Genomic DNA, 27,212 nt, shown 5'->3' on the forward strand with positions numbered 1-27,212 from the left:
GGTTTTATAGAAGTGCACTGAAAAACTAACGTGCTAAATTGCCTAAGTGCTAAGCCCAAGGGCAAATAGTGGAGTTCTTCACTTTTTTTTTTTAAACTATGGTTTTCTATTGAAATATAAGTTTAAACCACTGCACACATACAAAATCCTCCCAAATGTCCCTATTTAAGAGGTACAGTCCCTGATCCTGAGCTCTGTCCCACTGTAACTCTGAGACAGCCATATGTCCCCATTTGCAGACTTTTTCTTAGCCCCACCCACAGAGCACCCAGCCACACTCACTGACCACACTCACACTCCCTTAATCCCACCCACTAACCACCCACTATCCCGCCCCACCCAACATGGCTGCTCCCACAAAACGGCAACAGGTCCCAACAACCTGATACATATCCACAAATTTTGGGTATGCACACATAAATCTACACACATGCAAATACTCACAAGGATATACACATTTGGGCCCTTCTCAGTCCAACACCTGATCATAGACCATATCCCTTTAAATCACTGTTAAAATATATATATTTAATATATATATAAATATGAGTGAAATACTTTACCTGGATATATTTGACATGTTTTGTTATGTATATTTTTAAAAGTTAACACTTTATTTCAAGTCTCCAAAAGTGCTAAATTTCCCAGTGCTATTTTGTGCTGTTCTCAAGCTTAAAACTTAACTCACCACTTGTAATATGAAGAATGGCAGCACACTCTATCCAGTAAAAAGTATAGCGCACACTAAAAAATGTCAGCCACATTAAGTTTCTCTGTTAAATCTTTTTTTATCATGCACTTCTAACACCAGTATTGTACACTATTCTTTGTACAAAATTATTATTATTATCGGTTATTTGTAGAGCGCCAACAGATTCCGCAGCGCTAAAATTGCACTAAAGATAACGCACACTGTGCTATTAGTTGCGCTCCAGTTATAATCTAGCCCATAGTAGGGAGCAATATTAAAGGGTTATTCTAGTGAAAACAATTAATGCTTTAATTCACTAATTTTAGCCCTAGTGATGCTGCAAGTCTATGGGATCAATTTATTAAATGCCGGGTGGACATGATTTGCTGTTGGCATTTAACATTGCACAAGCACAATCGGCCGCTAGGTGGTGGACAAGTTAAGAAGAAGCAGCGGTCTTATGGCCGCTGCTTCTTAACTTAAATTTCAGGCGGATCTAAAACTTCAGGGGTAGAAAGCAGCATGCGCTGCTTGTTAAATCTACCCCTATGTGTTTAATTCATGCAAATTGGTTAAACAAACATTTAAAATACCACTGCTTTTCCTGAGCAGAAATGGCTCACCAGCTGTTTCCACTTTGGCAGTAGTCCAAAGTGGCTCCAGAGTAGTATTTTAATTATGTATTTACCCCATTTTTGTTGGTTCTACACAACGGGGGTCACTTGTCCTAAAGTTACATGCTGTAAGAATTGTAGTTTTCTCACTAGAATGATCCTTTAACTTTAACTTGTTGATATGCATCAACACCCATTATTTTTTCTTCATGTAGGCAAATATTATTGATAAATGCACCTCTGGTACACTGAGAATCCCTAAGCTGAATTCTAACCTGTAAATGTCAATTAACAACTGCTACTATAACTGCCATGACAGCAGAGAATACTTCAGTAAAGGTTCCAGAGCAAGGGTTATGGGCATGGGCGTCCACAGACATTACAGAAAAATAGACAAAAATCCCCTAAGTATAATAATATTAGTGGCAACATGTGTAGCAGAGTTGCTTGTTGTATTCATGAGATGCACAATTTCAAATTTAAATATAAATATATTTAACCCCTTAACGACCGCAGCGTCAGTCATGAAACCCCAAATTTTTCTTTTTTGTTATCAAATTTCCTTCATTCTCTTGGTATCATTTGAATTTGAGTTTTAACAAAGGGATTGGAACAGTGCTAGTGCAGCAAGAAAAATCAACCAGCGGGAAAAAAGAGTTTAAAACAAACTCGCCTAGATTTAGAGTTCTGCGTTAGCCGTCAAAAGCAGTGTTTAGGGGTCCCAATGCTGCTTTTGGCCGCCCGCTGGTATTTAGAGTCAGGCAGGAAAGGGTCTAACGCTCACTTTCAAGCTGCGACTTTTCCATACCGCAGATCCCCTTACGCCAATTGCGTGTCCTATCTTTTCAATGGGATCTTCCTAACGCTGGTGTTTAGAGTCTTGGCTGAAGTGAGCGGTAGACCCTCTACCGACAAGACTCCTAACGCCCATGGAAAGGCTGTAGTTAAGAGCTTTATGGACTAATGCCGGTATATAAAGCTCTTAACTACAGTGCTCTAAAGTACACTAACACCAAAAAAACTACCTATGTACCCCTAAACCGAGGTCCCCCCACATCGCCGCCACTATAATAAATATTTTTAACCCCTAATCTGCCGACCGCACATCGCCGCCACCTACATTATCCTTATGAACCCCTAATCTGCTGCCCCTAACATCGCCGACCCCTACATAATATTTATTAACCCCTAATCTGCCCCCCCAACGTCGCCGCCACCTAACTTCAAGTATTAACCCCTAATCTGCCGACCGGACCTCGCTGCTACTATAATAAATAATAATTTTTATCTAACAAAATAAATTAACTCTTATTAACTAAAGTATTCCTATTTAAAACTAAATACTTACCTGTAAAATAAATCCTAATATAGCTACAATATAACGAATAATTATATTGTAGCTATTTTTGGATTTATATTTATTTTACAGGCAATTTTGTATTTATTTTAACTAGGTACAATAGCTATTAAATAGTTATTAACTATTTAATAGCTACCTAGTTAAAATAATTACAAAATTACCTGTAAAATAAATATTAACCTAAGTTACAATTAAACCTAACACTACACTAACATTAAATTAATTAAATAAATTAACTAGCAATAACAACAATTAAATACAATTAAATAAACTAAACTAAATTACAAAAACAAACACTAAATTACAGAAAATAAAAAAATATTACAAGAATTTTAAACTAATTACACCTAATCTAAGCCCCCTAATAAAAAAAAAAAACAAAATAATAAAAGTCCCTACCCTATTCTACATTACAAAGTAATCAGCTCTTTTACCAGCCCTTAAAAGGGCTTTTTGCGGGGCATGCCCCAAAGTAATCAGCTCTTTTGCCTGTAAAAAAAAATACAACCCCCCCAACATTAAAACCCACCACCCACATACCCCACCCAAACCTCCCTTAAATAAACTATACCCCCCTGAAGATCTCCCTACCTTGAGTCGTCTTCACCCAACCGGGCCGAAGTCTTCATCCGATGGGGCAGAAGAGGACATCCAGACCGGCAGAAGTCTTCATCCTATCCGGGCAGAAGAGGACATCCGGACCGGCAGACATCTTCATCCAAGCAGCATCTTCTATCTTCATCCATCCGACGAGAAGCGGCTCCATCTTCAAGACCTCCGGCACGGAACATCCTTCTTCACCGACGACTACCCGACGAATGAAGGTTCCTTTAAGGGACGTCATCCAAGATGGCGTCGGTTGAAATCCGATTGGCTGATAGGATTCTATCAGCCAATCGGAATTAAAGTAGGAAAAAATCCGAATTCGAGGGACTCCATCTTGGATGACGTCACTTAAAGGAACCTTCATTCGTCGGGTAGTCGTCAGTGAAGAAGGATGTTCCGCGCCGGAGGTCTTGAAGATGGAGCCGCTCCTCGTCGGATGGATGAAGATAGAAGATGCCGCTTGGATGAAGATGTCTGCTGGTCCGGATGTCCTCTTCTGCCCGGATAGGATGAAGACTTCTGCCAGTCTGGATGTCCTCTTCTGCCCCATCGGATGAAGACTTCGGCCCGGCTGGGTGAAGACGACTCAAGGTAGGGAGATCTTCAGGGGGGTAGTGTTAGGTTTATTTAAGGGGGGTTTGGGTGGGTTAGAGTAGGGGTATGTGGGTGGTGGGTTTTAATGTTTGGGGGGTTGTATCTTTTTTTACAGGCAAAAGAGCTGATTACTTTGGGGCATGCCCCGCAAAAAGCCCTTTTAAGGGCTGGTAAAAGAGCTGATTACTTTGTAATGTACAATAGGGTAGTGACTTTTATTATTTTGTTTTGTTTTTAATTTTATTAGGGGGCTTAGATTAGGTGTAATTAGGTTAAAATTCTTGTAATATTTTTTATTTTCTGTAATTTAGTGTTTGTTTGTTTTTGTAATTTAGTTTAGTTTATTTAATTGTATTTAATTGTTGTTATTGCTAGTTAATTTATTTAATTAATTTAATGATAGTGTAGTGTTAGGTTTAATTGTAACTTAGGTTAGGATTTATTTTACAGGTAATATTGTAATTATTTTAACTAGGTAGCTATTAAATAGTTAATAACTATTTAATAGCTATTGTACCTAGTTAAAATAAATACAAAATTGCCTGTAAAATAAATATAAATCCTAAAATAGCTACAATATAATTATTTGTTATATTGTAGCTATATTAGGGTTTATTTTACAGGTAAGTATTTAGTTTTAAATAGGAATACTTTAGTTAATAAGAGTTAATTTATTTCGTTAGATTAAAATTATATTTAATTTAGGGGGGTGTTAGGGTTAGACTTAGCTTTAGGGGTTAATACATTTATTATAGTAGCGGCAAGGTCCGGTCGGCAGATTAGGGGTTAATACTTGAAGTTAGGTGGCGGCGACGTTGGGGGGGGCAGATTAGGGGTTAATACTATTTTTTCTAGTGTTTGCGAGGCAGGAATGCGGCGGTTTAGGGGTTAATACATTTATTATAGTGGCGGCGAGGTCTGGTTGGCAGATTAGGGGTTAATAAATCTAGGTAAGGTAGCGGCGACATTGGGGGGCAGATTAGGGGTTAATAAATATAATATAGGGGTCGGCGGTGTTAGGGGCAGCAGATTAGGGGTTCATAGGGATAATGTAGGTGGCAGCGAGGTCCGGTCGGTAGATTAGGGGTTAATACTTGAAGTTAGGTGGCGACGACGTTGGGGGGGGCAGATTAGGGGTTAATAAATATAATATAGGTGTCGGCGATGTTAGGGGCAGCAGATTAGGGGTTCATAGCTATAATGTAGGTTGCGGCGGTGTCCGGAGCGGCAGATTAGGGGTTAATAATATAATGCAGGTGTCAGCGATAGCGGGGGCGGCAGATTAGGGGTTAATAAGTGTAAGGTTAGGGGTGTTTAGACTCGGGGTTCATGTTAGGGTTTTAGGTGCAGACTTAGAAACTGTTTCCACATAGGAAACAATGGGGCTGCGTTGGGAGCTTAACGCTGCTTTTTGCAGGTGTTAGGTATTTTTTCAGCCCAAACTGCCCCATTGTTTCCTATGGGGGAATCGTGCACGAGCACATTTTGCCAGCTTACCGCTACCGTAAGCAACGCTGGTATTGAGGGTTGAAGTTGCGGTAAATTCGGCTCAACGCACCCTTTTTGGAGCCTAACGCAGCCCTTCAGACAACTCTAAATACCAGCGTTGTTTGGAAGCAGTGGTAGGAAAAAAAGCTGCGTTAGCTACGGGGGTCTTTACCGACAAAACTCTAAATCTAGGCCACTATATCTTAAGTTACAGTAATTTATTAATAAACACAATATTTAAATACAATATGTGACCGGTCGCTATAAAATCTCATATAAAATCTCATATAAATCCTTAAAAATCTTTAACAGGTAAAGTGCATAGATCGTTCTCTAATTTGAATTAAAACATCAAGTCTTCTATGTAGAGCAATAAATAAACCAGTAAACACTGTGTAAAAAGACTCTAAGTTAGGATGTATAATCCTGGTGACACAGTTTAGACTGATTATACAGTCCGTATAAAGTTAATAAGTCTCTCCTCTTCACAGACCTGGTAGCTGTGTTAATACCCTGCTACTTAGGCCTCCCACATTGGTGGATGAAGGGGGAAATGAAGCTCCGTTTTGTTGGTAACGATATCAGGTATACAAATCCTCACCTTAATTTTCCTCTGGAGTAACGGTTCTTTAGACGCTTCCGCATCACGTGTTCTGTGAGGTCGGTTTGTAGTGATTACCTGTTCTGTTTACTCCTGCGTCACATGTGGCACTCCAGCCATTAGTTGCTGTTTCTGTTTCCTCCGTGTCACATGTGACGGTCCAGGCAATGGCTGCTTCTCAAAGTCGGCTTGTAGAAATGAGCCCACGTAGGGTATTTAGGTTAAATTATACTTTGCGCAGAGGTTCTAAGTCACTTAGACAGACACAGTTCTTCAATCGATGTGTTTCACCTTATTACAAGGCTTTTTCAAGATGAGTGACTAGTGTCTGTTTGATCTTTAAATACCCCACCTCCTGGCTCTGATTGGTCAGTTCATTCCTTCATCTCATCTTAAGGTGGACTTATCTTTAAAGGTGGAATAGTCTCAATGTGTTTCAATGATTGTTATTCTTCCTTCTTTTGGGTATCGTTTTTTTTTTAAATTTGGACAACACTCCCCATTCACCTTGTGTTGTTAATTGCATTGGACATTACATCCACTGTTTTCCATTGCTTATATATGCACGAATATATAAATAATTAAAATCCTATAAATCTATATATCTAACACAGTCTTAACTGTAAAAAGTGCCATAATATATAAAAAAAAATAAAAAATAACACACCCTTAAAAAAGATATATGTATTTTAATAGGAGCTATAGTACAGTTCTAGGGGAACTTCTTCAATTTATAATATTTACATTAATCTAGAATGAAGGGGGTCAAGTCAAATTCAGAATTTAGACCTGGAGGGTATAGTGTTCCTAATTCATGTATGAGTTCTGCTTCTTTTCTAAAGATTAGTTTCTCATAATTCCCACCTCTCCAATTATTTTTTACTTTTCTCACAGCCCAGCAAGTGATGTCTTTCGTGCTGTTTTTGTGTACTATTTTAAAGTGATCATACAGGCGGGATTCCAACTTGCCTTTCTCTATATTGTACAGATGTTCTCTTATTCTGTGTCTGTATGGTCTTGTTGTTTCACCTAAGTATTGTAATTTACACGGACACTGTAGGATATATAGTATACCCTTATCTCTACATCAAATATATCTAGATAAACCAATCAGCAAAGGATAACAAGAAAAGGAAACAAATTAAATAATAGAAGTAAATTGGGAAGTTGTTTAAAATTGTATGCTTTGTCTGAATCAAGAATGTCTAATTATGATTTTATTGTCCGTTTAAAGGACCAGTTAACACAGTAGATTTTGCCTGAAGAAACAGTCTGAGACTGAGAAACGCGTTGCAATTTTTTATTATTTTATTAAAGTGATTTTAACTTTTACTAAAAACACTTGCTGCCTTTGAATTGGTTTTTATCTGAGGATATAACTGACCTATAGACCACCAAGAGGATTATTGCATGCTGTATGCCACGAGTTAAGTCTGTTGGGTGACCGAATTAATCCCAGCCTGTCTCTATAGCATCATTGGGGATGCTTCACCAAATGTGAGTTCAAAATCTTATACTACTATTTGGTGTGGAATCACTCTAGTCATACAATACTAGGCCATATAGGCTTTTTTGTGTTTTCTATTTTACACAGACCCTGCAATAACTCGAGAGGCCGGTCTGCTGGGTGACTGTTATAGATCCCAGACTGTGTCATTTGCACCAATTGAGGTGCTCCAATACATGTGAGTGCAACTATATAGTAAAATCTACATACATTTGGAAACTACAATATTGGGCCATGTGGCGCATCTGTTTCTGTTTGATAACACAGTAGATTTGCATAACCAACAAATGCAAGATAACAAGACAATACGATAGCATTTACTCTGAATTTCAAATGAGTAATAGATTTTTTTCTAACAAATTTTAAAGTTATGTATATTTCCACTCCCCCTGTACCATGTGATAGCAATCAGCCAATCACAAATGCATATACGTATAGTCTGTGAATTCTTGCACATGCTCAGTAGGAGCTGGTGACTCAAAAAGTGTAAATATAAAAGACGCACCACCCAACTAACCCCCAAAATAAAACCCCTAAAATTTTAAAGTTATGTATATTTCCACTCCCCCTGTACCATGTGATAGCAATCAGCCAATCACAAATGCATATACGTATAGTCTGTGAATTCTTGCACATGCTCAGTAGGAGCTGGTGACTCAAAAAGTGTAAATATAAAAGACGCACCACCCGGGAGCGAGCGGCCGACCATGATGGCCGCAATACACTGAAGCTCTCAAAGACACACTGGGCTTATACAGCATTCACTCTGACCCATTCAGCCCAACCTCTAGTTATGAAGCGGTTCTGATCTAGTGATAAGGATCGGAACCTGAAACTACCGAAGGAGAGGTGCCTAAGATATGCGCATTGGGAGCTTGCCTGCTAGAGCCGATTCTGAGGCTTGCAGATGATAGCGCATAGTGGAATAACAGCGGACATGCTGATTACCACTCACTTACACTGACTCACACCCGGAGAGGAGAACAAACCTGCTAGTGATCAGGGAGGAGGTGTAGAGGAGCCAGTACCAGGTCAGTGTCCTGAAAGATCCGTGTAACACAGAGAGACACTACACTACAGATCCGGTAAGCCCAGCGTTTCCATCCCTGTCACCAATGTTGTAGAACTGTGTAAGCCACATAGGATGTAGCATCAACATGGCGCCATAAAACTGCTGCGCAGTTATTAATCTAAAAGACAGTGAATAACTTCCTCAATCAGAGACTTAAGTACTGGAAGCTGGAAAGGCATAAATTGCTCTACTGATATTAAGGGGCCGCAATATATTAGGAAGTGACATTTTCATGGATCGTTACATACACATCTGAACCCTTTTGTTTTTTTGCTTTTTCCTTTCCTTCTCTGCTAACTCCCTATTTACATGATTAAATAGACAGGGCCTATACTGAGGAGGAGTGTGACGCAGCATACTATTTCTGTGTCAGCAGTATCATGAGAGAATCCTATTAAGGACATTATTTCTTAAAGGCCCAGGGAGTACAAAGAGAAGTCAACTTATTCTAGATATTGCTGAAGGGAGTGTGGCAGCTTATAATTTGTCACATTTGCTCAGAGACCCTCTCAGGCCCATTTGCTATTGGAGTGGTGAATTTCCGTATTTCTGTTTTTCTGTTGTCCTGCTAGTGCTTCTCTTGCTTGACAGCTCTGAAACCAAGAGAATTACACAGGGCTAGCCCGGGCTTAGCCAGACACCTATAATCATACTGCAGGAGGAGTGGAGGCCCTGAAGCCTATATCTGAAAGTACCTGAGTCTATATATAACATTTGTTATAGCGCCTTATTCTACCCCGCTCCACCCCCTTTTCCCGCTGCACTTAGTGGCAGTGGGTCATACCCACCTCCCCTTTCCCGTGATCGCTCTGTGGGAGCACAAGTCCTGGGGAGTGGGGACTATCAAGTTGAAGTGAAGCTGTCTGTAATAATTTGATCACAGCAGGGAAAATTAAGATGTCACAGAGGAAGGCGACAAAATCCGACAAGATGCACAAAATGCCACAAAAATCCCATGAGGGGGTCAAGGCCTTCTTTAAGCAGACGGAAAAGAATAAATATAAAATAAGTGCTACACCCCCACAATCTAATACTACTGCAGATAAGAATGATAGCCCGGATAACTCTAGAAGCTCATCTCCAGAGATAAATTACATAGAAGAAGAACCTCCAATAACTTATAGAGCTATGGAAGCCTTAATTGATCAGGTCAAGTCATGCATCAAAAAGGAATGTGCAGATCTGAAAAAGGACATTACTGATTTAGGTCGCAGAGTTGACTCCTTAGAGGAGCATGAATTTGTCTTTTCCCAAAAAATGGCAGACATGTCCACTAGGGTGTCCCATCAGCAACAACACTTCACCGAACTTGAGGACAAGATAGACGACCTCGAAAATCGCACTAGACGCAATAACTTGCGATTTCGAGGAATACCAGAAACCGTTCAGAACAACGAGATACGAGACTTCTTGCAAGGCTTATTTTCTGAAATGGCTAATGATGATGACATGGAGTTAGATAATGTTGTATTGGACAGGGCCCACAGAGCTCTGCGCCCAAGACCGGATGCGGACTCACCACCCAGAGATATTATAGTCCGATTCCAATCCTATCAGCAGAGGGAGGAAATATATAATCTGGCTAGGAAGCAGCAAAATGTGATGTACCAAGGTAATCGAATTCAGGTCTTTCAAGATCTATCGGCAAGAACTTTGCAAAAAAGGAGAGACTTTCTGATTCTAACTCTTCATTTATGTCAGTTAAAGATCCCTTATAGATGGGGATTTCCCACCTCAGTAATATCTGTAAAAAATGGAAGCCGATGTGAATGCAAATCTCTTAACGATATTGAGAAATTTTGCAACCTACTGGGAATCTCCACTCCAAGCAAGGAACCTGCACAACCACCGCAAAATCATCCCAAGAGCAAAGTGGCTACGAGGCCACCGAAGACAATTGGATCAGAAAAGGCGATCAACCAGCTCAAACGAAAGCAGCCTGGTCTCCTAGATCCAGTCATGACGCATCCAGGCTGAACAAGTTGGCATCTTTTTTCTATCTATTTTTTTTTTAACACCATTTCTACTTCCTTGAAACGGACATTTTCTTTGTGGCTTGCATTTGTAGAGCCATCTTGGGACAGATTTGGACAACATGCTGTGACATTGGTGCTTGCCTGAATCCCGCAGGAATTGTAAGGTCGCTGGGCAAGTATATAAAATGATACTGAGATGCTAAGATTGTGTGAATTTAATGTTAATTACGTTCAGTTATTTCAAACTGTTATTTTCATGTCTAGTGTAGAAGTCATTTATAGTATGTTATGCAGATTCAAGGATGTGACTTCTTATGTATTAATATATGTCACCCCCATGTACGAGTTCTCTCTAACTGGACGCCTGGGCCCCCAAGACGCACGGTCCTCCACTACTAGATCCAGCTCATGTGTTCCTCTGGCTGTTCCTCAGAGGTGGGCCGTGTGGGGTGGGGGACACAGGATCCAGAGACCCCTGTTTGCTGGGATGAACCTACAAGTTCTATTAGTTATTTGAAATTTAGGTCCCTTTTCTTATTTTCTCCCTTTTCTGTTTTTTTTTGTTTTTATTTTTGCATGTGGCATCCGATCATGGGAGACTTAGTACAAAAGGTTATGTATTAATAGTTTATGGTTTAGGGTTATGTATGTCATCTGAGAGACTCAACCATAGATAATGCTGAAAATGTGTAAAACTGATTTATGTATTGAAATGTTTATTTTATTTTCTTCATATAGATAGTTACTGCATGCTCCTGAAAGTATGAGATATTGTACCCACCGTTAAATACTAATACTTTAGATTGAATCGTCTAGAGGGCATTTACACTATTCGGACTAAGCTAAAAATCTCTTCCTAGATGTAGGTAAAATCTGGGTATATCACCCCTTAATAGAAGAACGGACACATAATACCTCAGATTGTAAGTTATGATGAGGTGGTAAGATTAGAGTCCCCACGAGACTTGGTTGAATGTTTATTAACGGCATACAGTAAAAGCCCGGTGTGTTATTATGCCTCACTAGTTGTAAGTTTATTGCTTTGTTCTTATTTGATTTTTTTCACTGTGTCCTGCTACCTAGTTGGGTAGTTGGATTTTTCTGAGATAATATATATTGCCTAATAACAAATAGTCTATTACACTCTTTTCCCCTACTTTCTTTCTTCCCACTTTCCTTTTAACACTACAACTTGCTATTGCAAATCCTGAGCCTCTTGACGTTCGAGACATACTACGGACTCTCATAAGTTTTAATCTGACTCTCGGTGACTGACACTGCAGTTAGGGATGAGTACACTTACATTGGCCACTCAGAATGTTAAAGGGTTTCTGTCAGCTGAAAAGCGCTCTATCGCGTACTGTGACTTCCACAAAAAAAACATAGATATAGTGATGCTACAGGAGACCCATTTTAAAAAACGTCACGAACCTCAACTAGCCACACGGTATTTTGACAAACATTATCTTAGTTCAGGCACGGGCAGGAAAAATGGTGTCTGCATTTCAGTCAGACGAAATGTCCCTTTTGAGCTCCTCCAGAAATACACAGACAAAGAGGGCAGACTCCTGATTGTAGTTGGGTTATATTATGGCTCACCGGTCACTCTGGCCAACGTCTATGCCCCAAACAGGCCGACAGCTCTTTTTTTTAAGTCAGTTGTAAATGCTATACTAGACATATCCAAGGGCCCTATCATTTTGGGGGGTGATCTTAACTTTACTATGCACCCTTCACTTGACAACTCGACAGGGAAAACATATATTAATACCAAAACACTAAAAGCTAATTGTACGGTCTTAGACACTTTAACCCTATTTGATACTTGGAGAATAGCACACCCCACGCAGAAAGATTTTATATTTTTCTCGCATCCACAACGCTCTTATTCTCGGCTGGATTATGTTATGTGTAGCCAAATGCTCTTAACTCAGTTGAAACAGTCTAAAATCACCCACACACCATGGTCTGATCACAGCATGGTATTGACAGTATTTAATTGGCCTACTAGACCCAAGAACACACTGAATTGGAGACTTGATGAGTCCATCTTGACTAACCAGACAACATTAGAAGGACTGATTAAAGCATCTAATGAATTTTTCTCGCTGAATAAACCAGAAGACACTTCAGTGGTAAATAATTGGGAGGCGTATAAGTGCTTTATTAGGGGCCACTTGATACAACACACCGCAGCGCTTAGAAAGATGGGAGCGGCTACACTCCTATCCTTGACTGATACTTTAAATATTGCAGATAGAAGACATAAAGGGGACCCGACTTCCGAGCATGCACTTGCAGATCTTACCTTAGCAAGGGAGTGCCTGAATAACTACCTGACCCAGAAAGCACACTTGAGAGCTCTCACCACTAAGGCAAAGTTTTTTGCCGAGGGCAACAAAGCAGGGAAGCTATTGGCTAGGACGCTTAAAAAACAAAAATATACTTCCTTTATCAAGTCCATTATGCACCCCTCGGGTAAACTAGTTAGTACACATGAGGATATAGCAGACACCTTTGTTTCCTACTATTCCAAACTCTATACTCTTCACCCTAACATATCCCAGGAGAAAGTCACTAATATAACGAATTATCTCTCTACCGTTAAAATCCCGAGAATTTCGGAAGACGATAGGCACAAGTTAGACTCACCAATAACATTACAAGAAATCCAGAACATTATTAAAGAACTCCCCAGTGGCAAATCGCCCGGACCAGATGGTCTAACAGCCAAATTCTACCAATTATTACAGCCTCAATTGAGTACACCATTGCATAAGTTATTCATTTCGATAGATGAGGGTGGGAGCTTTTCTAGCTCATTATTAGAGGCTGTTATTACAGTCATACCTAAGGCTGATAAATCGGGCACTCTGGCGGGTAACTATAGACCTATTTCGCTCTTAAATCTAGATGTGAAAATATATGCTAAAATATTATCTAATCGTTTAAACACCATTCTACCTAAAATTATACACCCAGATCAGGTGGGGTTTGTCAAAGGACGGGAAGCGAAAGATAATACAATTAGAGTCCTACATTCTTTACAAGCAGTGCATAATAATAAGACACCTCTAACGCTCTTGTCAACTGACGCCGAGAAGGCTTTTGACAGGGTCAACTGGCATTTTATGTGGGAGACCCTGTCGAAATTCGGCTTTCCCACTGCGTTCATATCCAAAATTCAAGCACTGTACTCAAGCCCGCAAGCTAGGGTCCGGGTAAATGGGACTATCTCACAGCCGTTCCACATAACTAACGGTACCCGCCAGGGTTGCCCATTGTCGCCACTCTTATTTGCAATCACTATTGAGATTCTTGCTACTAAAATCAGGGATAACATGGATATAGTAGGTTTACAATATAATCATATAACCCAAAAATGCTTGCTGTTTGCAGAGGATATCATCTTTACGCTGCAATCACCTTCCTCTACTATCCCTGCTCTAATACAGACTCTGGACGGGTACGGACAGGTCTCTGACTTCTCTGTTAATATGGAGAAATCAGGACTACTACTGGTAAACACACCTCAACAGGATATTGACTACATAAGATCACACACAAAATTTCAAATTACGGATAAGCTTAAATATCTAGGTCTGACAATCCCATGCAATTATCTGGATCTATTTAAAGTTAACTATACTAGTCTCCAAGGCTCGGTGAAAAATCTTTTAGAGGGTTGGCATAGACAAGGCCATTTATCTTGGAGAGGGAGGATAAATACAGCTAAAATGATGGTGATACCAAAGTATTTGTTTCTGTTTCAGACGCTACCAATGGCTGTGCCTAACTCCTACTTAAGATCCCAACAAAGAATGATTAATTCATTCATCTGGTCGTATAAGAGACCCAGGGTCTCTCAGAGCACTCTCTACTTGCGGAGGGAGGATGGAGGACTGGGCGCATCAGATATTATGAACTACTACAGAGCTGTTCATATGACTAGAGTGATCTCCTGGTCTCATGCTTGTCATTCGGCTTTATGGGTGCAAATTGAAAGTTCGCTGCTCCAGATTGACTACATGAGAGATCTTGCTTGGTTGCCCAAAAATCATAGACCTATACTTGCTTACCAAAATAGCTATATTAAGGCCACATTGGATGTGTGGGACTATGTGATCACACATTTTTCAGGAATTTCCTCTCCGGTCTCACCCTTGACCCCATTATTGGGTAATCAGATTTTTTTTCAAGACACGACTCTGGATCATACTAAGGACAAGAAGCATTTAGGTAGTTTACCCGTATACTTAGTGTTGGAGTCAGGTGAGATCAAAGATAGATCAGTATTATGTGAGGAGCTGGGAACTCCCTTTCAGAAATGGTACGCGTACTTTCAAATACGACACGCACTTTACAAAAGTACGCATAGAAATAATGTGTCAAGACAATTGACGGCATTTGAACGACTATGTGTAAACCCAGAACTTAAAAAAGCACATCTTTCAATATCCTACAAATCACTTAGAGGCTCCTTTCCAGGCAAACAACCCGCTTTTGTAGAGAGATGGTCTTCGGAGCTATCAGAGACTATTACTGATGATGATTGGAAGCTTTGCTTCAAGATGACACACTCAGCCTCTCCATCTTTGTCCCTGTCTGAACTGAACTATAAAATCCTTGCACGTTGGTACCTGACACCTCACCGTCTTAGGTGCATTTTCCCCTCTGCTTCTTCTGCATGTTGGAGGCGGTGCGGTGGGACGGGTACTATGCTACACGTATGGTGGGAGTGCCCCCTGTTGACTGCTTACTGGACACAAATAGAACACAGCATTTATAAGATCATAGGCCTCCACGTAGTTCTTAGCCCCAAACTTATCTTACTAAATATCCCACCACCTATATTTTGCTCCTACCGCAAGAAACTGCTTCAATTAATGCTTACATGCGCGAAGAGACTAATCCCAAGGCTTTGGAAGACACAAAAGATCCCCACTCACTCACAATGGATCGCTGACATTAAACACATCTTGACCCTAGAAAAACAACACTACTGCTACTTAGGCAAACAGAATTATTTTGCGGACCTACTCTTTATCTGGGAGCAAGGTCTTATACATCTCGAATAATTGGACTTGACTATAAAATTAGAGCCTGAGATCTACCCTATATACCCTCCTCTTTTTCTACTTTTTCTCCCCCCCCCCCCTTTTCTTCTCTTCTTCTCTTCTTTACTTCCTTTTTCTCTTCTTTTCAAATCTTGATTGAAAATTTTTGGGCAATATATTAGGGAATTAGTTATTAGTTTAAACTGAATAAAAATAAAACTGTTTGGGATCATTTGAAATATTCATACACTTATAATGTCATTTTCTGACCATATTGTTAATGACTATGGATGTTTTACTGTTATATCTTGCAATTGAAACCCAATAAAAATTATTGAATAAAAAAAAAAAAAAGACGCACCACCCAACTAACCCCCAAAATAAAAAACCTAACTCTAACAAAAACCTAAGCTGCCCATTGCCCTGAAAAGGACATTTGTATGGTCATTGCCCTTAAAAGGGCATTCAGCTCTTTTTCTTTTAAGAAAAGCCCAAACCCTAATCTAAAAAAGAACCCACCTAAAAAAAGTTTAAAAAAACCTAACACTAACCCCTGACGATCCACTTACAGTTTCTGAAGTCTGGACATCCAGGCAGTGAGAAGTCTTCATCCAGACGGTGAGGTCTTCATCCATGCAGGCGGCGTTTTCTATCTTCATCCAGGCGGCATCTTCTATCTTCATCCTGGCAGCACGGAGCGGGTGCATCTTAAACATATCTGGCGCGGAGCATCCTCTTCATACGGTCGCCGCCATATACTGTATCTTCAATGCAAGGGAGCCTTTCCCAAATGGCGTCCCTTGCATTCCTATTGGCTGATTTGATTTTTGAAATTCAAATCAGCCAATAGGATGAGAGCTACTGAAATTCTATTGACTGGTTTGAATAGCCAATAGAATTTCAGTAGCTCTCATACTATTGGCTACAGGTGTGCTACGGAAAAGTACTATTTGTACTGACTGTGTTGTGTGTAACATGAATGTATAGGTTAAGGGCTAGATTACAAGTGGAGCACTAAATTATTGCTGGCCTGCAAACGGGAGCATTATAGTTTTTTTTATTAAAAAAAGTAGCATTTAAAAAAAACAAAAAACAACTGCACTAGGTAGTTTTTGGGGTCTAAAGTTGGTGGGAGTGGAATTTAAATGTCTTTACATTGCGGACTAAGGGAACTGTGTGTTCTCAGTAAATATAGAAATGACTATATACATATATATTTACAAATGCTGCAATTGCTGCGCTACTTACCCCATTCTGACGACATCAGAACGAGGCTCCCATTGGAGCCTATGGAAGTGCACTCTCATGAGCGCAATGCTTCCCAGCAATACAAACGCAAGTTCGCATTTGCATTGCTGACAACTTGTAATACCAGTGCACATTAGCGTGCGCTGGTATTACACAGTGGAGCGCAAATATTGCTTTCTTGATAGCGATATTTAGCGCTCCACTTGTAATCTGGCCCTAAGTGTGGCACCTATGGTGGTTTGTGCATATTCAAGACTCAAGCATTTTAAATGACAGGTTGAAAATTATGTTAGTCAAAACAATATTTAGCGTTAGGGTTGGATACATAGAGGCCTACAGTGCTTTGTAATGCTACAGCCTGTTTGGAAACCAAGGCCTTAATTATAGCAACTTCCCTACCCTAACCATGCGCACTGTTTTGATGTTATTTTCAAACTATCATTCATATCTTTTATTTAACATTGTACTCTTTTGATTGGTGCCATTTCACCACCATTATTTATTTAGGGCTAGATTACGAGTGGAGCGCTGTTTTGCACTCCTGCTCGTGTGTTATCTTCACTAGACAGAGGCTTTTTGCGCGTGGAGTTGAAAGTAAAAAGTTTGTGAATGAGCGCAAACCAACGCTAACACAAAGCCTTTGTCTAGCAAAGTCCCGTTTGCGTTACTGTACTCCCCCATAGACTCCAATGGATATCGCAAACTTAAAATAATTAACACCTATACTCGCACGCTAACCTGCATCACAATAAGCTCCCTACACTATTTACCCCTAAACTGCCACATAGCCCACCACAAATTACCCCGTTAAACTATTAACCCCTAAACTGACACATAGCCCACCACAAATTACCCCTCTACATTATTAACCCCTAAACCATTGTTTATCAACTGTGGTCCTCAAGTACCCCAAACAGGCCAGGTTTTCATTATAGCTGAACCAGTGCACAGGTGAAATAATCAGCTGATGGGTGAGAGCAGGTTAGTAACCTTAGTGTTATGATCAGCTGATTACTTCACTTGTGCACTGGTTCAGCTATAATGAAAACCTGGCCTTTTGGGGGTACTTGAGGACCGCAGTTGAGATACACTGCCCTAAATGACCACATATCCAACCGCTATAAACGCCCTAACCTATTAATCCCCTAACCAAACCTCCATAGCAAAATACCCCCTAAACTATTAATCCCCTAACCAAACCTCCATTGCAAAATACCCCCTAACCTATTAACCCCCTAACCGCCACAACCCCCATTGCAAAATACCTCCTAACATCTAACCCCCCAACACCCCTAACCTAACACCCCCTAAGTTACAAAAAAATAAAAAAGTTACCATAACAAAAATAAAAAACTACTATTACAGAAAATAAAAAAATTACAAAAAAAACAACCAGTAAAGACCTATCCTAAAACTAAATAAGGAACCACAAAATATTGGAAAGACTACACAAAAAAGCAGTATGGGTGACAATGCCCTTCAGTAATCACTGACAATGTTTAGGGATATAGTGCAGCAGCCTGCAATGTGTAATCAACAGCCCTGTGTGCTAGAGTTGCACTTATCTGACAACATTCTGATTCTAACAGTTGCAAGGTAAAAAACAGAAGTTTTACGATTTATGTTTCCTAACCTATCCTCCACCCCAGAGATGGCAGTTAAATCATACCTCACACTTCATCTATCACTTACCCTCTCTGTCCTACTATATCTCCATCTAGTACTCTACTGCTCTCTCATCCTCTCACTAAACCCCTCTTATCATAATTAGGGATGGGCGAATGTGTTTATATTTGAATTTGAATGTTAGAACGAATGTTATTGTAGAAATTTGCATAATAGAATGTTGATAAGAACGAATATTCTTAAAAATTCTATTATCGAATGTTATTTACAGTTTTCGAATGAATGTCACTTTCGAATTCGAATGTGACATTCAAATTCGAATATGACATTCAAATTTGAATGTGACATTCAAATTCGAAAATTACATTTATAAAACACAGTTGTAGACTAGAAATACTATTTTGAATTTGAATGTCACATTCGAATTCGAATATTACATTTATAAAACACAGTATTAGACTAGAAATACTATTTTGAATTTGAATGTGACATTTGAATTTAAATATTACATTTATAAAACACAGTTGTAGACTAGAAATACTATTTTGAATTTGAATGTCACATTCGAATTCGAATATTACATTTATAAAACACAGTATTAGACTAGAAATACTATTTTGAATTTGAATGTGACATTCGACTTTAGCATTCGAATATTACATTTATTGAACACAGTTGTAGACTAGAAATACTATTTTGAATTTTAATGTTAAATTTGAATTCGAATGTAGCATTCAAATTCAAATATTACATTTAAAAAACAGTATTAGACTAGAAATACTATTTTGAATTTGAATGTGACATTTGAACTTAGCATTCAAATTCGAATATTACATTTATTAAACACAGTTGTAGACTATAAATACTATTTCAAATTCGAATGTTACATTCAAATTCGAATATTACATTTTCGGAATTGAATGAATACATAGCTAAACATTCTATTATTCGAATGAATATTTTTGAATTTTATTATAAAATTTGAAAACGAAAATGTGAAAATATAATGTTAGAATGTTATATAAACATTTGAAATTCGATTAGAACGAACAAATGTATCAAAATTCATTTTAAATTTCGAATTTTTAGAAACATTCGCCCATCCCTAATCATAATGCAAAATTCTAAAAATAAATTAAACATTCACAGCTATTTTTTTCTTTAGAAAGCTAGCTAGCTTCTCTCATTCATAACTTCATAGCTAAAATGCATCTAATTACCATGAGAGTATAAACATTTGTCAGATTTGATGATGCAGATATTTCCTATTGGCTTGTCCTAGCAACAAAAAAGCCATGAAGATTCACATTAAGATTCACATTAAAGGGACATGACACCCACATTTTTTCTTTCAAGATTTAGAAAGAGAATGCAATTTTAAACATCTTTCTAATTTACTTATATTATCTAATTTGTTTTATTCTCTTGATATTCTTTGCAGGAAAGCATTTCTAGATATGCTCAGCAGCTGCTGATTGGTTGCTGCACATAGAAGCCTCGTGTGATTGGCTCACCATGTGCATTGCTTTTTCTTCAACTAAGGATATCTAAAATATGAAGCAAAATAAAAAATAGAAGTAGATTGTAATGTTGTTTAAATTTCTATTCTCTATCTGAATCATGAAAGAAAGATTTTGGGTTTAGTGGCCCTTTAAGCATGCAGTAATGTCATGCAGTAATGTCATTAACTCACACACATTCATGTGTGGTTTTACTAATTCAAATGATGACTCTTCTAATGGATTGGAATGACATAGAAAAATCATTAAACAGCATAATAGTGGGATTTGAGCTATATTTACCTTCAAATTAAACAAAATAAATCTGGTTTATTAACATTTGAATTGAGCCTGTGTAAGAAATGTAACATTATTATTATTATCATGTATTTACATAGCACCACAAAATCCCATAGCTCTGAGTATAGAGATAGGAGTATACAATGCAAGGATTTGTGATAAGATAAAAAAAGATAACAGACTAAACAAATCTACTACAGGAGCAAAAGGGCCTTGCTCCAAAGAGCTTACAGTCTACAGGTTGAGAGTGCAGATACATAAGGTTTGGTGTTGCTTGTCACATGGATAGATTTTTTTTGGGGTAAGATGAAAAACAGAAGATAGATGGTAAGCCTCTCTAAATAGGTGGGATTTCAAAGAGCTTCTGGAGCTATACAAGGTTGGAGACAGACTTATGCAGCAGGGTATAGAGTTCCATAGCACAGGAGCAGAATGTGAGATGTCTTGGAGGGGGAAGAGGGACATAGATTTAATAGGAGTAGAGATACATAGGTCACAGATTGATTGAAGTGGACTGGTCAGGGAGTATTTGGAGATGAGAGAGGAAATATAGTTGGAAGTGAGGCTGTTGAGTGCTTTATAGGTTTGGGTTAATACTTTGAATTGTATTCTGGAGCCGAGTGTAGGGGAGCCAGTGTAGAGACAAGCTGAGCGGAGCAGCTGATGTAAACCAGCTACTTAGGTGGATGAGAATAATAGATTGGAGGGGGCAGAGGTGGTGTTTAGGAAGGTCATTTAGAAGTAGTTTGCAGTAGTCAATGTGTGACAAAATGAGGGACTGAATTTGTATGTTTTTAGTTTCTTGAGTAAGGGAAGGTTAAGAAAATGTTCCGTAGGTGTGCACAGCAGGATTTGGTGAGCGCTTGTATATGTGGAGGGAATGTGAGTTCAGAGTCAAGTCTTGACACCAAGACAACGGACCTGGGATGAGGTGTTGAAAATAGATTCTCCAACTGTAAGAGAAATATCAGGTGTTGGATTTCTTGAATGGGGGGGGGGGGGGATAAGAAGCAGCTCAGTTTTAGACAGATTGAGTTGGAGGTAGTGCAAGGACATCCAAGAGGAAATTGCAGAGAGGCAGTTGATAATCTGGTTGAGTAAAGAGGGAGAGATATCAGGAGGAGAAAGATAGATTTGGGTATCATCAGCATATAAGTAGTACTGGAATCCAAAGGAGGCAATTTGGCATATCTTTCAAGTTCCGTATGGAGCTTGAAGCCCTGTGCACCAGTTATGAAGCAGCGGTCTAAAGTCCGCTGCTCCATAACCTGTCCACCTGCTCTAAAGAGGCAGGAAAAGAGATTTCCGCAATTCAACCAGATCGAATAAGATCGGGTTGATTGACACCCCCTTGCTAGCGGCCGATTGGCCGCAAATCTGCACGGGGTGGCGTTGCACCAGCAGCTCACAAGAGCTGCTGGTGCAATACTGAATACGGAGAGCGTATTGCTCTCCACATTCAGCGAGGTCTGTCGGACCTGATCCGCACTGTTGGATCAGGTCCGACAGACCTTTGATAAATATCCCCCTATATGTTTTCCAAGGGAGCATGTATAGAGAGAAAAAATCAAGGGACCCAAGACAGAGTCTTGTGGTACTCCAGCTGTGAGACGCAAACAATAAGAGGATCTGCTGTTAAAGGAAACTGTAAGCGAGCGGTTTGAGAGATATAAAGCAAATCAGGAGAGGACTGTGACTCGATTGCCAAATGAATGTAGGATTTCTAATAGGAGAGGATGATTAACTTTGTCAAAAGCAGCAGACAGATCCAAAAGAATTAGTAAGGAGTAGTATCCATTTGCTTTAGCTGATAGCAGATAATTTAAACATAAAAAACAAACAGCCAAGAATATTAGTTATAATAAGTTTCCTGTAAGTCACAAGTGTAGAATTTGAAAAGGAAAAGAATGTTTGGAAAAACAGAGGAAAACAAGTTATCTGACTGATTGGAATAGTGGTATCAGATTGTCTTAATAATAGATTAATAAGAGTGTTTTAACCTGGGCCAAATGCATTTGATAAACATTACATAAAAGGAGTTCACAAGTGGATTGAAATGGGCTAATTCAAAAACTAATTTAATAAATGTGGTGCTGCCATTTGGATGGATTGAAATCCAGACCAACTTTTTTTCACAAGGCAAACTGCAATGGGTTTGATTGTGGAGCACAGATGAACCAACTTAAAGGAAGAATTGGTTAAAATATATATTATGCCATTGTTTTATTGTGGGTTAAAAACTGACAAAGTACATTGATACATTATACAGAATATGGATTTAATGAAAACATGAAATATAATTTCATTTTATAAAAGTTAAAGTTTAAAAAAGAAAAAAATTGTTTTTTATTGTTAGTTGTAAAAAGCCAGTGGCTACTTTAAATAGTTTGTTTTAAGAACTTTTGTTCAATTTAGCAACAATTTAGCAAACATATTTGCATTTTAACAACTAGTCATTGAAAGCATCTTTAGCATAATGTCGAGGTAATTTCAGTGTCCCACCTCAGGGCTTTAAACAAAAATACAATTAAAGCAATCTGGTACACTGACTTTATTTCTGCCACAGATTCTTTCTTGCAGATGCACAAAAACGTTACTTTGAGAAAATTTCAATATACTGTGACAGATATGCTGAGCAAATCCCAGTAACATTTGTGCTAGGTAAGTAGCAACTATTTCTGAGATTTAGCCACAAAGCAGTATGCATGCAGCTGGTTCCGAGCACGTAATGCTGGGCTCTGAATAGCCACTAACCTTTCTTGCATAGAAGTTGTTTATACTTAACATATTAATGCAATGTATTTCTATAAATAGTTTTGGTGTCCAATTTGTAGTATTAAAAATGACCTTGTTTTTAGTTGCTGACACTTTAAACACTTTTGTATCAGTTTGAAGCAAATGTGATTAATATTTTACTTCTGTTGCACTTTGTACTACATAAAATAAATATAACACTTTTTTTCTATTTCTTAATAATAAACTTTCCCTCTAGCTGGAATTGGCCTGCCCTCAACTATTATCTACACTTATTATTTTAATAAACTGAGTAAGGCTAATGTCTATAAAAATTTTTTTGCTGGGCTGTAGTGTCACAAGCTTATATCCAGTAATTCTTTATTTTGTCCCTATTCCCAAAAACAGGCATTTGAATACAATTGCTGCTGCTGGCAGGCTGCATCTGCTTTAAAACTTTATTTAAAAAAAAAACAAACAAATTAGTTAACTGTATATCTTTTTAAAAAAAAAAAAAAAAAAAAAAGTAAGTGAAATGGAGATGTATCGATGTCAGTGCATATTTTTTTTTTCCTTTTAAAGAGTCATAAAACTGTAATAATAACCTATAATTAATTATTAGACAAATGTTTATGTTTAACCTCTGCAATACCAATTTGGTTCCCAGGAGTACTTGCTTGTATCTATCTAAAGCTATCTATCTATCTATCTATCTATCTATCTATCTATCTATCTATCTATCTATATATATATAAATTGAGGATTAATCAAGGCATACGAACAAGAGATTTTAATAAATACAGTTTCATCACTATATCATAAGCTGAATACATTCCACATTATGCAACGTAACAAAAAGGACACATTTGGAAACTATATCAATAACATTTGAATAATATATGGTCATGGCCCAAAAAATTGGAACCCCTGCATTTCTGTCAGATAATGCACCACTTCACCCAGAAAATTATTTATTTTGTTTGTATTGGTACGACACAAAAAAGTAGAGAAAAAAAGCCAAATCTGACACAAAATTATTGACACTTTCTCAAAAATGTAAGAAATAATTGCATTTCAAGTTTGGGATGCTCCTGTAATTTGTAATTAAACTCACCTGTATCAATTAACAGGTGCTAACAATATAGAAATCATACCGGCAACCAGCTAAAATGATGAAAAATTGACTCAACCTTGCTGTTGTGTGTCTCTGTGTGCCATACTGAGCATGGAGAAGAGAAAGGGCAACAAAGTCTGAGGATTTGAGAACAAAAATTGTGAAAAAGCATGGACAATCTCAATGTTACAAGTCCATCTCCAGAGATCTTAATGTTCCTGTGTCCACTATGCGAAGACATTTACAGCCCATGGCACTGTAGCTAATCTCCCTGGACATGGACAAAAGTTTGCAGCAACGGATTGTTCGAGTTGTGGATAAAGAACCTCGATAAACTTCCAGACAAATTCAAGCTGACCTTCAGGTTCAGGGTACAAATGTGTCAGCTTGCACTATATGTCGCCATCTGAATGAAAATGGACACTATGGTAGGAGACCCAGGAGGACCCCACTGCTAACACAGAAACATTAAAAAAGCCTGATTGGAGTTTGCCAAAACTTACATGAGGAAGCCAAAATCCTTTAAGGAGAATGTGCTGTAGACAGACAAAACAAAATTACAGCTTTTTGGTAAAGTCCATCATTCTACTGTTTTCAGAAAAAGAAATTAGACTTTTAAAGAAAGGAATACAGTCCCTATAGTCTAACATGGTGGATGTTCACTGATGTCTTGGGGTTGCTTTGCTGCTTCAGGCACTGGATGTCTTGACTGTGTGCATGGCATTATGAAATCTGAAGACTACCAAATCCAATCTGAGAGACCTGGAGCAGTTGGCGAAAAAAGAGTGGTCCAAAATTCCAGTAGAGAGGTGTAAGAAACTCATTGATGGTTACAGGAAGCAAGTGATTTCAGTTATTTTTTCCAAGGGGTGTGCTACCAAATATTAAATTGAGGTGCCAATAATTTTGTCCAGTCCATTCTTGAAGTTTTGCGTGGAATGTGTCAGATTTGGCTTTTTTTCTCCACTTTTTTGAGTCATACCAATGCAAACAAAAGAAATAAACATGAGAATGCCCAAACATTTGTAATTGCAACAATGTTTTGGGCAAAGTAGTGCATTATCTGACAGAAAATCAAGGGGTGCCAACAGTGCCAATATCTTTGGCCATGACTCTATATTGTAAACCTTCTGAAATATTCAGGAGGTCACTTTTGGACCTTAACATCTAAAGCAAGAAATATAACTGAAGGTATCCTGAACAGGGCCGGACTGAGAATAAAAATCAGCCCTGAAAAAATATGAAGACCAGCCCTATTTTCTGTTGAATCAGTAGGGGATTACTGGGATACTTGTTCTCCAAATATTTTTTTCAGAATTAAATTATATTACTTTGTATTAAATAAAAGTGCCAAATTGTTGTTATATAGGCACACAACAACCCAATTCCATCAGTTAATCACCCCTTTAAATTGTAGCTTTCCAGCCCCAGTTGCTGCAGCCCACCAATCTCCTGGTATCCTGGTAGGCCAATCCGGCCTTGATCCTGAAACAAAGGAGACCACTTGTGAATCTCATTCAATAACCCTCATTTTTATATTTAATTCCCTTTTAGTGTCTGAAAAAATAACATATAATATCCTGTTACTAATTATAGTGGCCACACTAGGGGGAGAGAACATAGGGGGCACTTATGGACACAGGAGAAAGAATTGTATATAAATTATATATAACAATACAACAACTATAAACTGAATATATATGTGAGCAGGAAGTCTTTATTTTTTGAAATGTGTAACATATAGTAAGCACCACATAAATACATAAGTAAAGCTCTAATGGTCAAAACTACACAAGACCTTTAATTACATCATAGGGACATAAAATACTAAAACTCAACTATAAAATGTAATTTGAAACTGAAATTGTTGTGCAAACTATGAGCCAATCTTCTTGTTTATTTTTTGTTCTTCATATGAGATTAAAATCAATATTTATTGCAAAGAAATTGTAACCTGCAGTCAGATAGTGGTATGGTTTTATAGCAATAATCAGTCATTTTTACTGAAGGGAATAAGAGATCTGAGATAATTTTACATTAACATTAGAATAATATGTAAAGTATGCAGTAAAACTTTATCTGTACATGATTTCACAATATTTCACCCTGACTGCAAAACAATTTTTTGTTGTTTTACTATTAAATGTTGTGTCAGACTTGCAGTAAATATCTGTTTATGTAGGGGACACAGAACCTGAGTAATGGTACAAGCACTATCCTAAAAAACACAGGACTGGACCCAAGATGTGACTCACTAGAATTGATATAAGAGGGAAATCACAAAAACGCAAACCTAGTCAGACAGGGAGGATCAGCAACAGTCAGGCAGCACAGGTCAAAGAGAGGTCCAGAAGAAGGATCAGGGGCAGGCAAAGGTCAGACAACTCACAAGAAGAATCAGAAGGCAATGTAGATAGTAAGGAAGACTGCAAGGATCAGAAAACAGAAATTAATCATTAACAATACAAGTGTACAGAGGAAAACAATTCAACAAATAGACAACAATGGCCACCAGGTTTAAATAATGCCAGTGGGGGTAAAGGGCCACCAATTATATGCAGTGTAGTATGACACAGATCAATGATGTGGGAGATGAAAACAACAGACAAGTTTCCAAGCAGAATGGCAGACCCCTGAAAGGGACTCATCTCTTGGCCTAACGATGCTTACAGGCACAGTGATAGGCAGAAATTAAAGCAGGGGCATGTAGATTATGAGCAGACACACAAGGGCACTGTGTAATTAGATACAGACCATCCAACAGGAGACAAATAACAAAACTGTGGCGTTGCCTTTGGCATTGTCAGGATCAGTAACAAAGTCCATAACAAGGTGTGTCCAGGGATTTTAAGGAAATGGGTTAAGAGGGCCTGAAGGTTGTTTCCTAGGGACTTTATTTGAAGCTCAGATTATATGTGCTGCCACATACTCCTCTGTATCTTTAGACCACCATAAATGAACAACCATAATTGTTTCTTTAAATGTTTAATACATACCTTGATGTTTAATACTTACCTTGATCTCGGAGTTCAGCAGATTTTCTTCATTACAAATTCATCTTGAACGCCTACTATTCTGCCCTTAATCTCCATAAGCAACACTACTTCTCTACTCTTATCTCTAATC

At 38.4% G+C, this 27,212-nt stretch overlaps 1 protein-coding gene across 5 annotated transcripts in view; it reads left to right on the forward strand.

Moving 5' to 3' along the window:
- Positions 1-27,212, forward strand: part of BEST3 (bestrophin 3) — a 212,381-nt gene that overhangs the window by 50,118 nt on the left and 135,051 nt on the right. For 3 of the 5 annotated variants that reach the window (XM_053716798.1, XM_053716799.1, XM_053716800.1), the window contains one exon: positions 22,806-22,900. The exons of the other annotated variants lie outside the window; for them this stretch is intronic. In XM_053716798.1, the coding sequence (XP_053572773.1) occupies positions 22,806-22,900 (95 nt within the window). The remainder of the gene's footprint in view (positions 1-22,805; positions 22,901-27,212) is intronic. 5 annotated transcript variants of the gene reach the window in all.

This window comes from Bombina bombina, chromosome 6 (assembly GCF_027579735.1).
Source record: "Bombina bombina isolate aBomBom1 chromosome 6, aBomBom1.pri, whole genome shotgun sequence".
Lineage (NCBI taxonomy): Eukaryota > Metazoa > Chordata > Amphibia > Anura > Bombinatoridae > Bombina > Bombina bombina.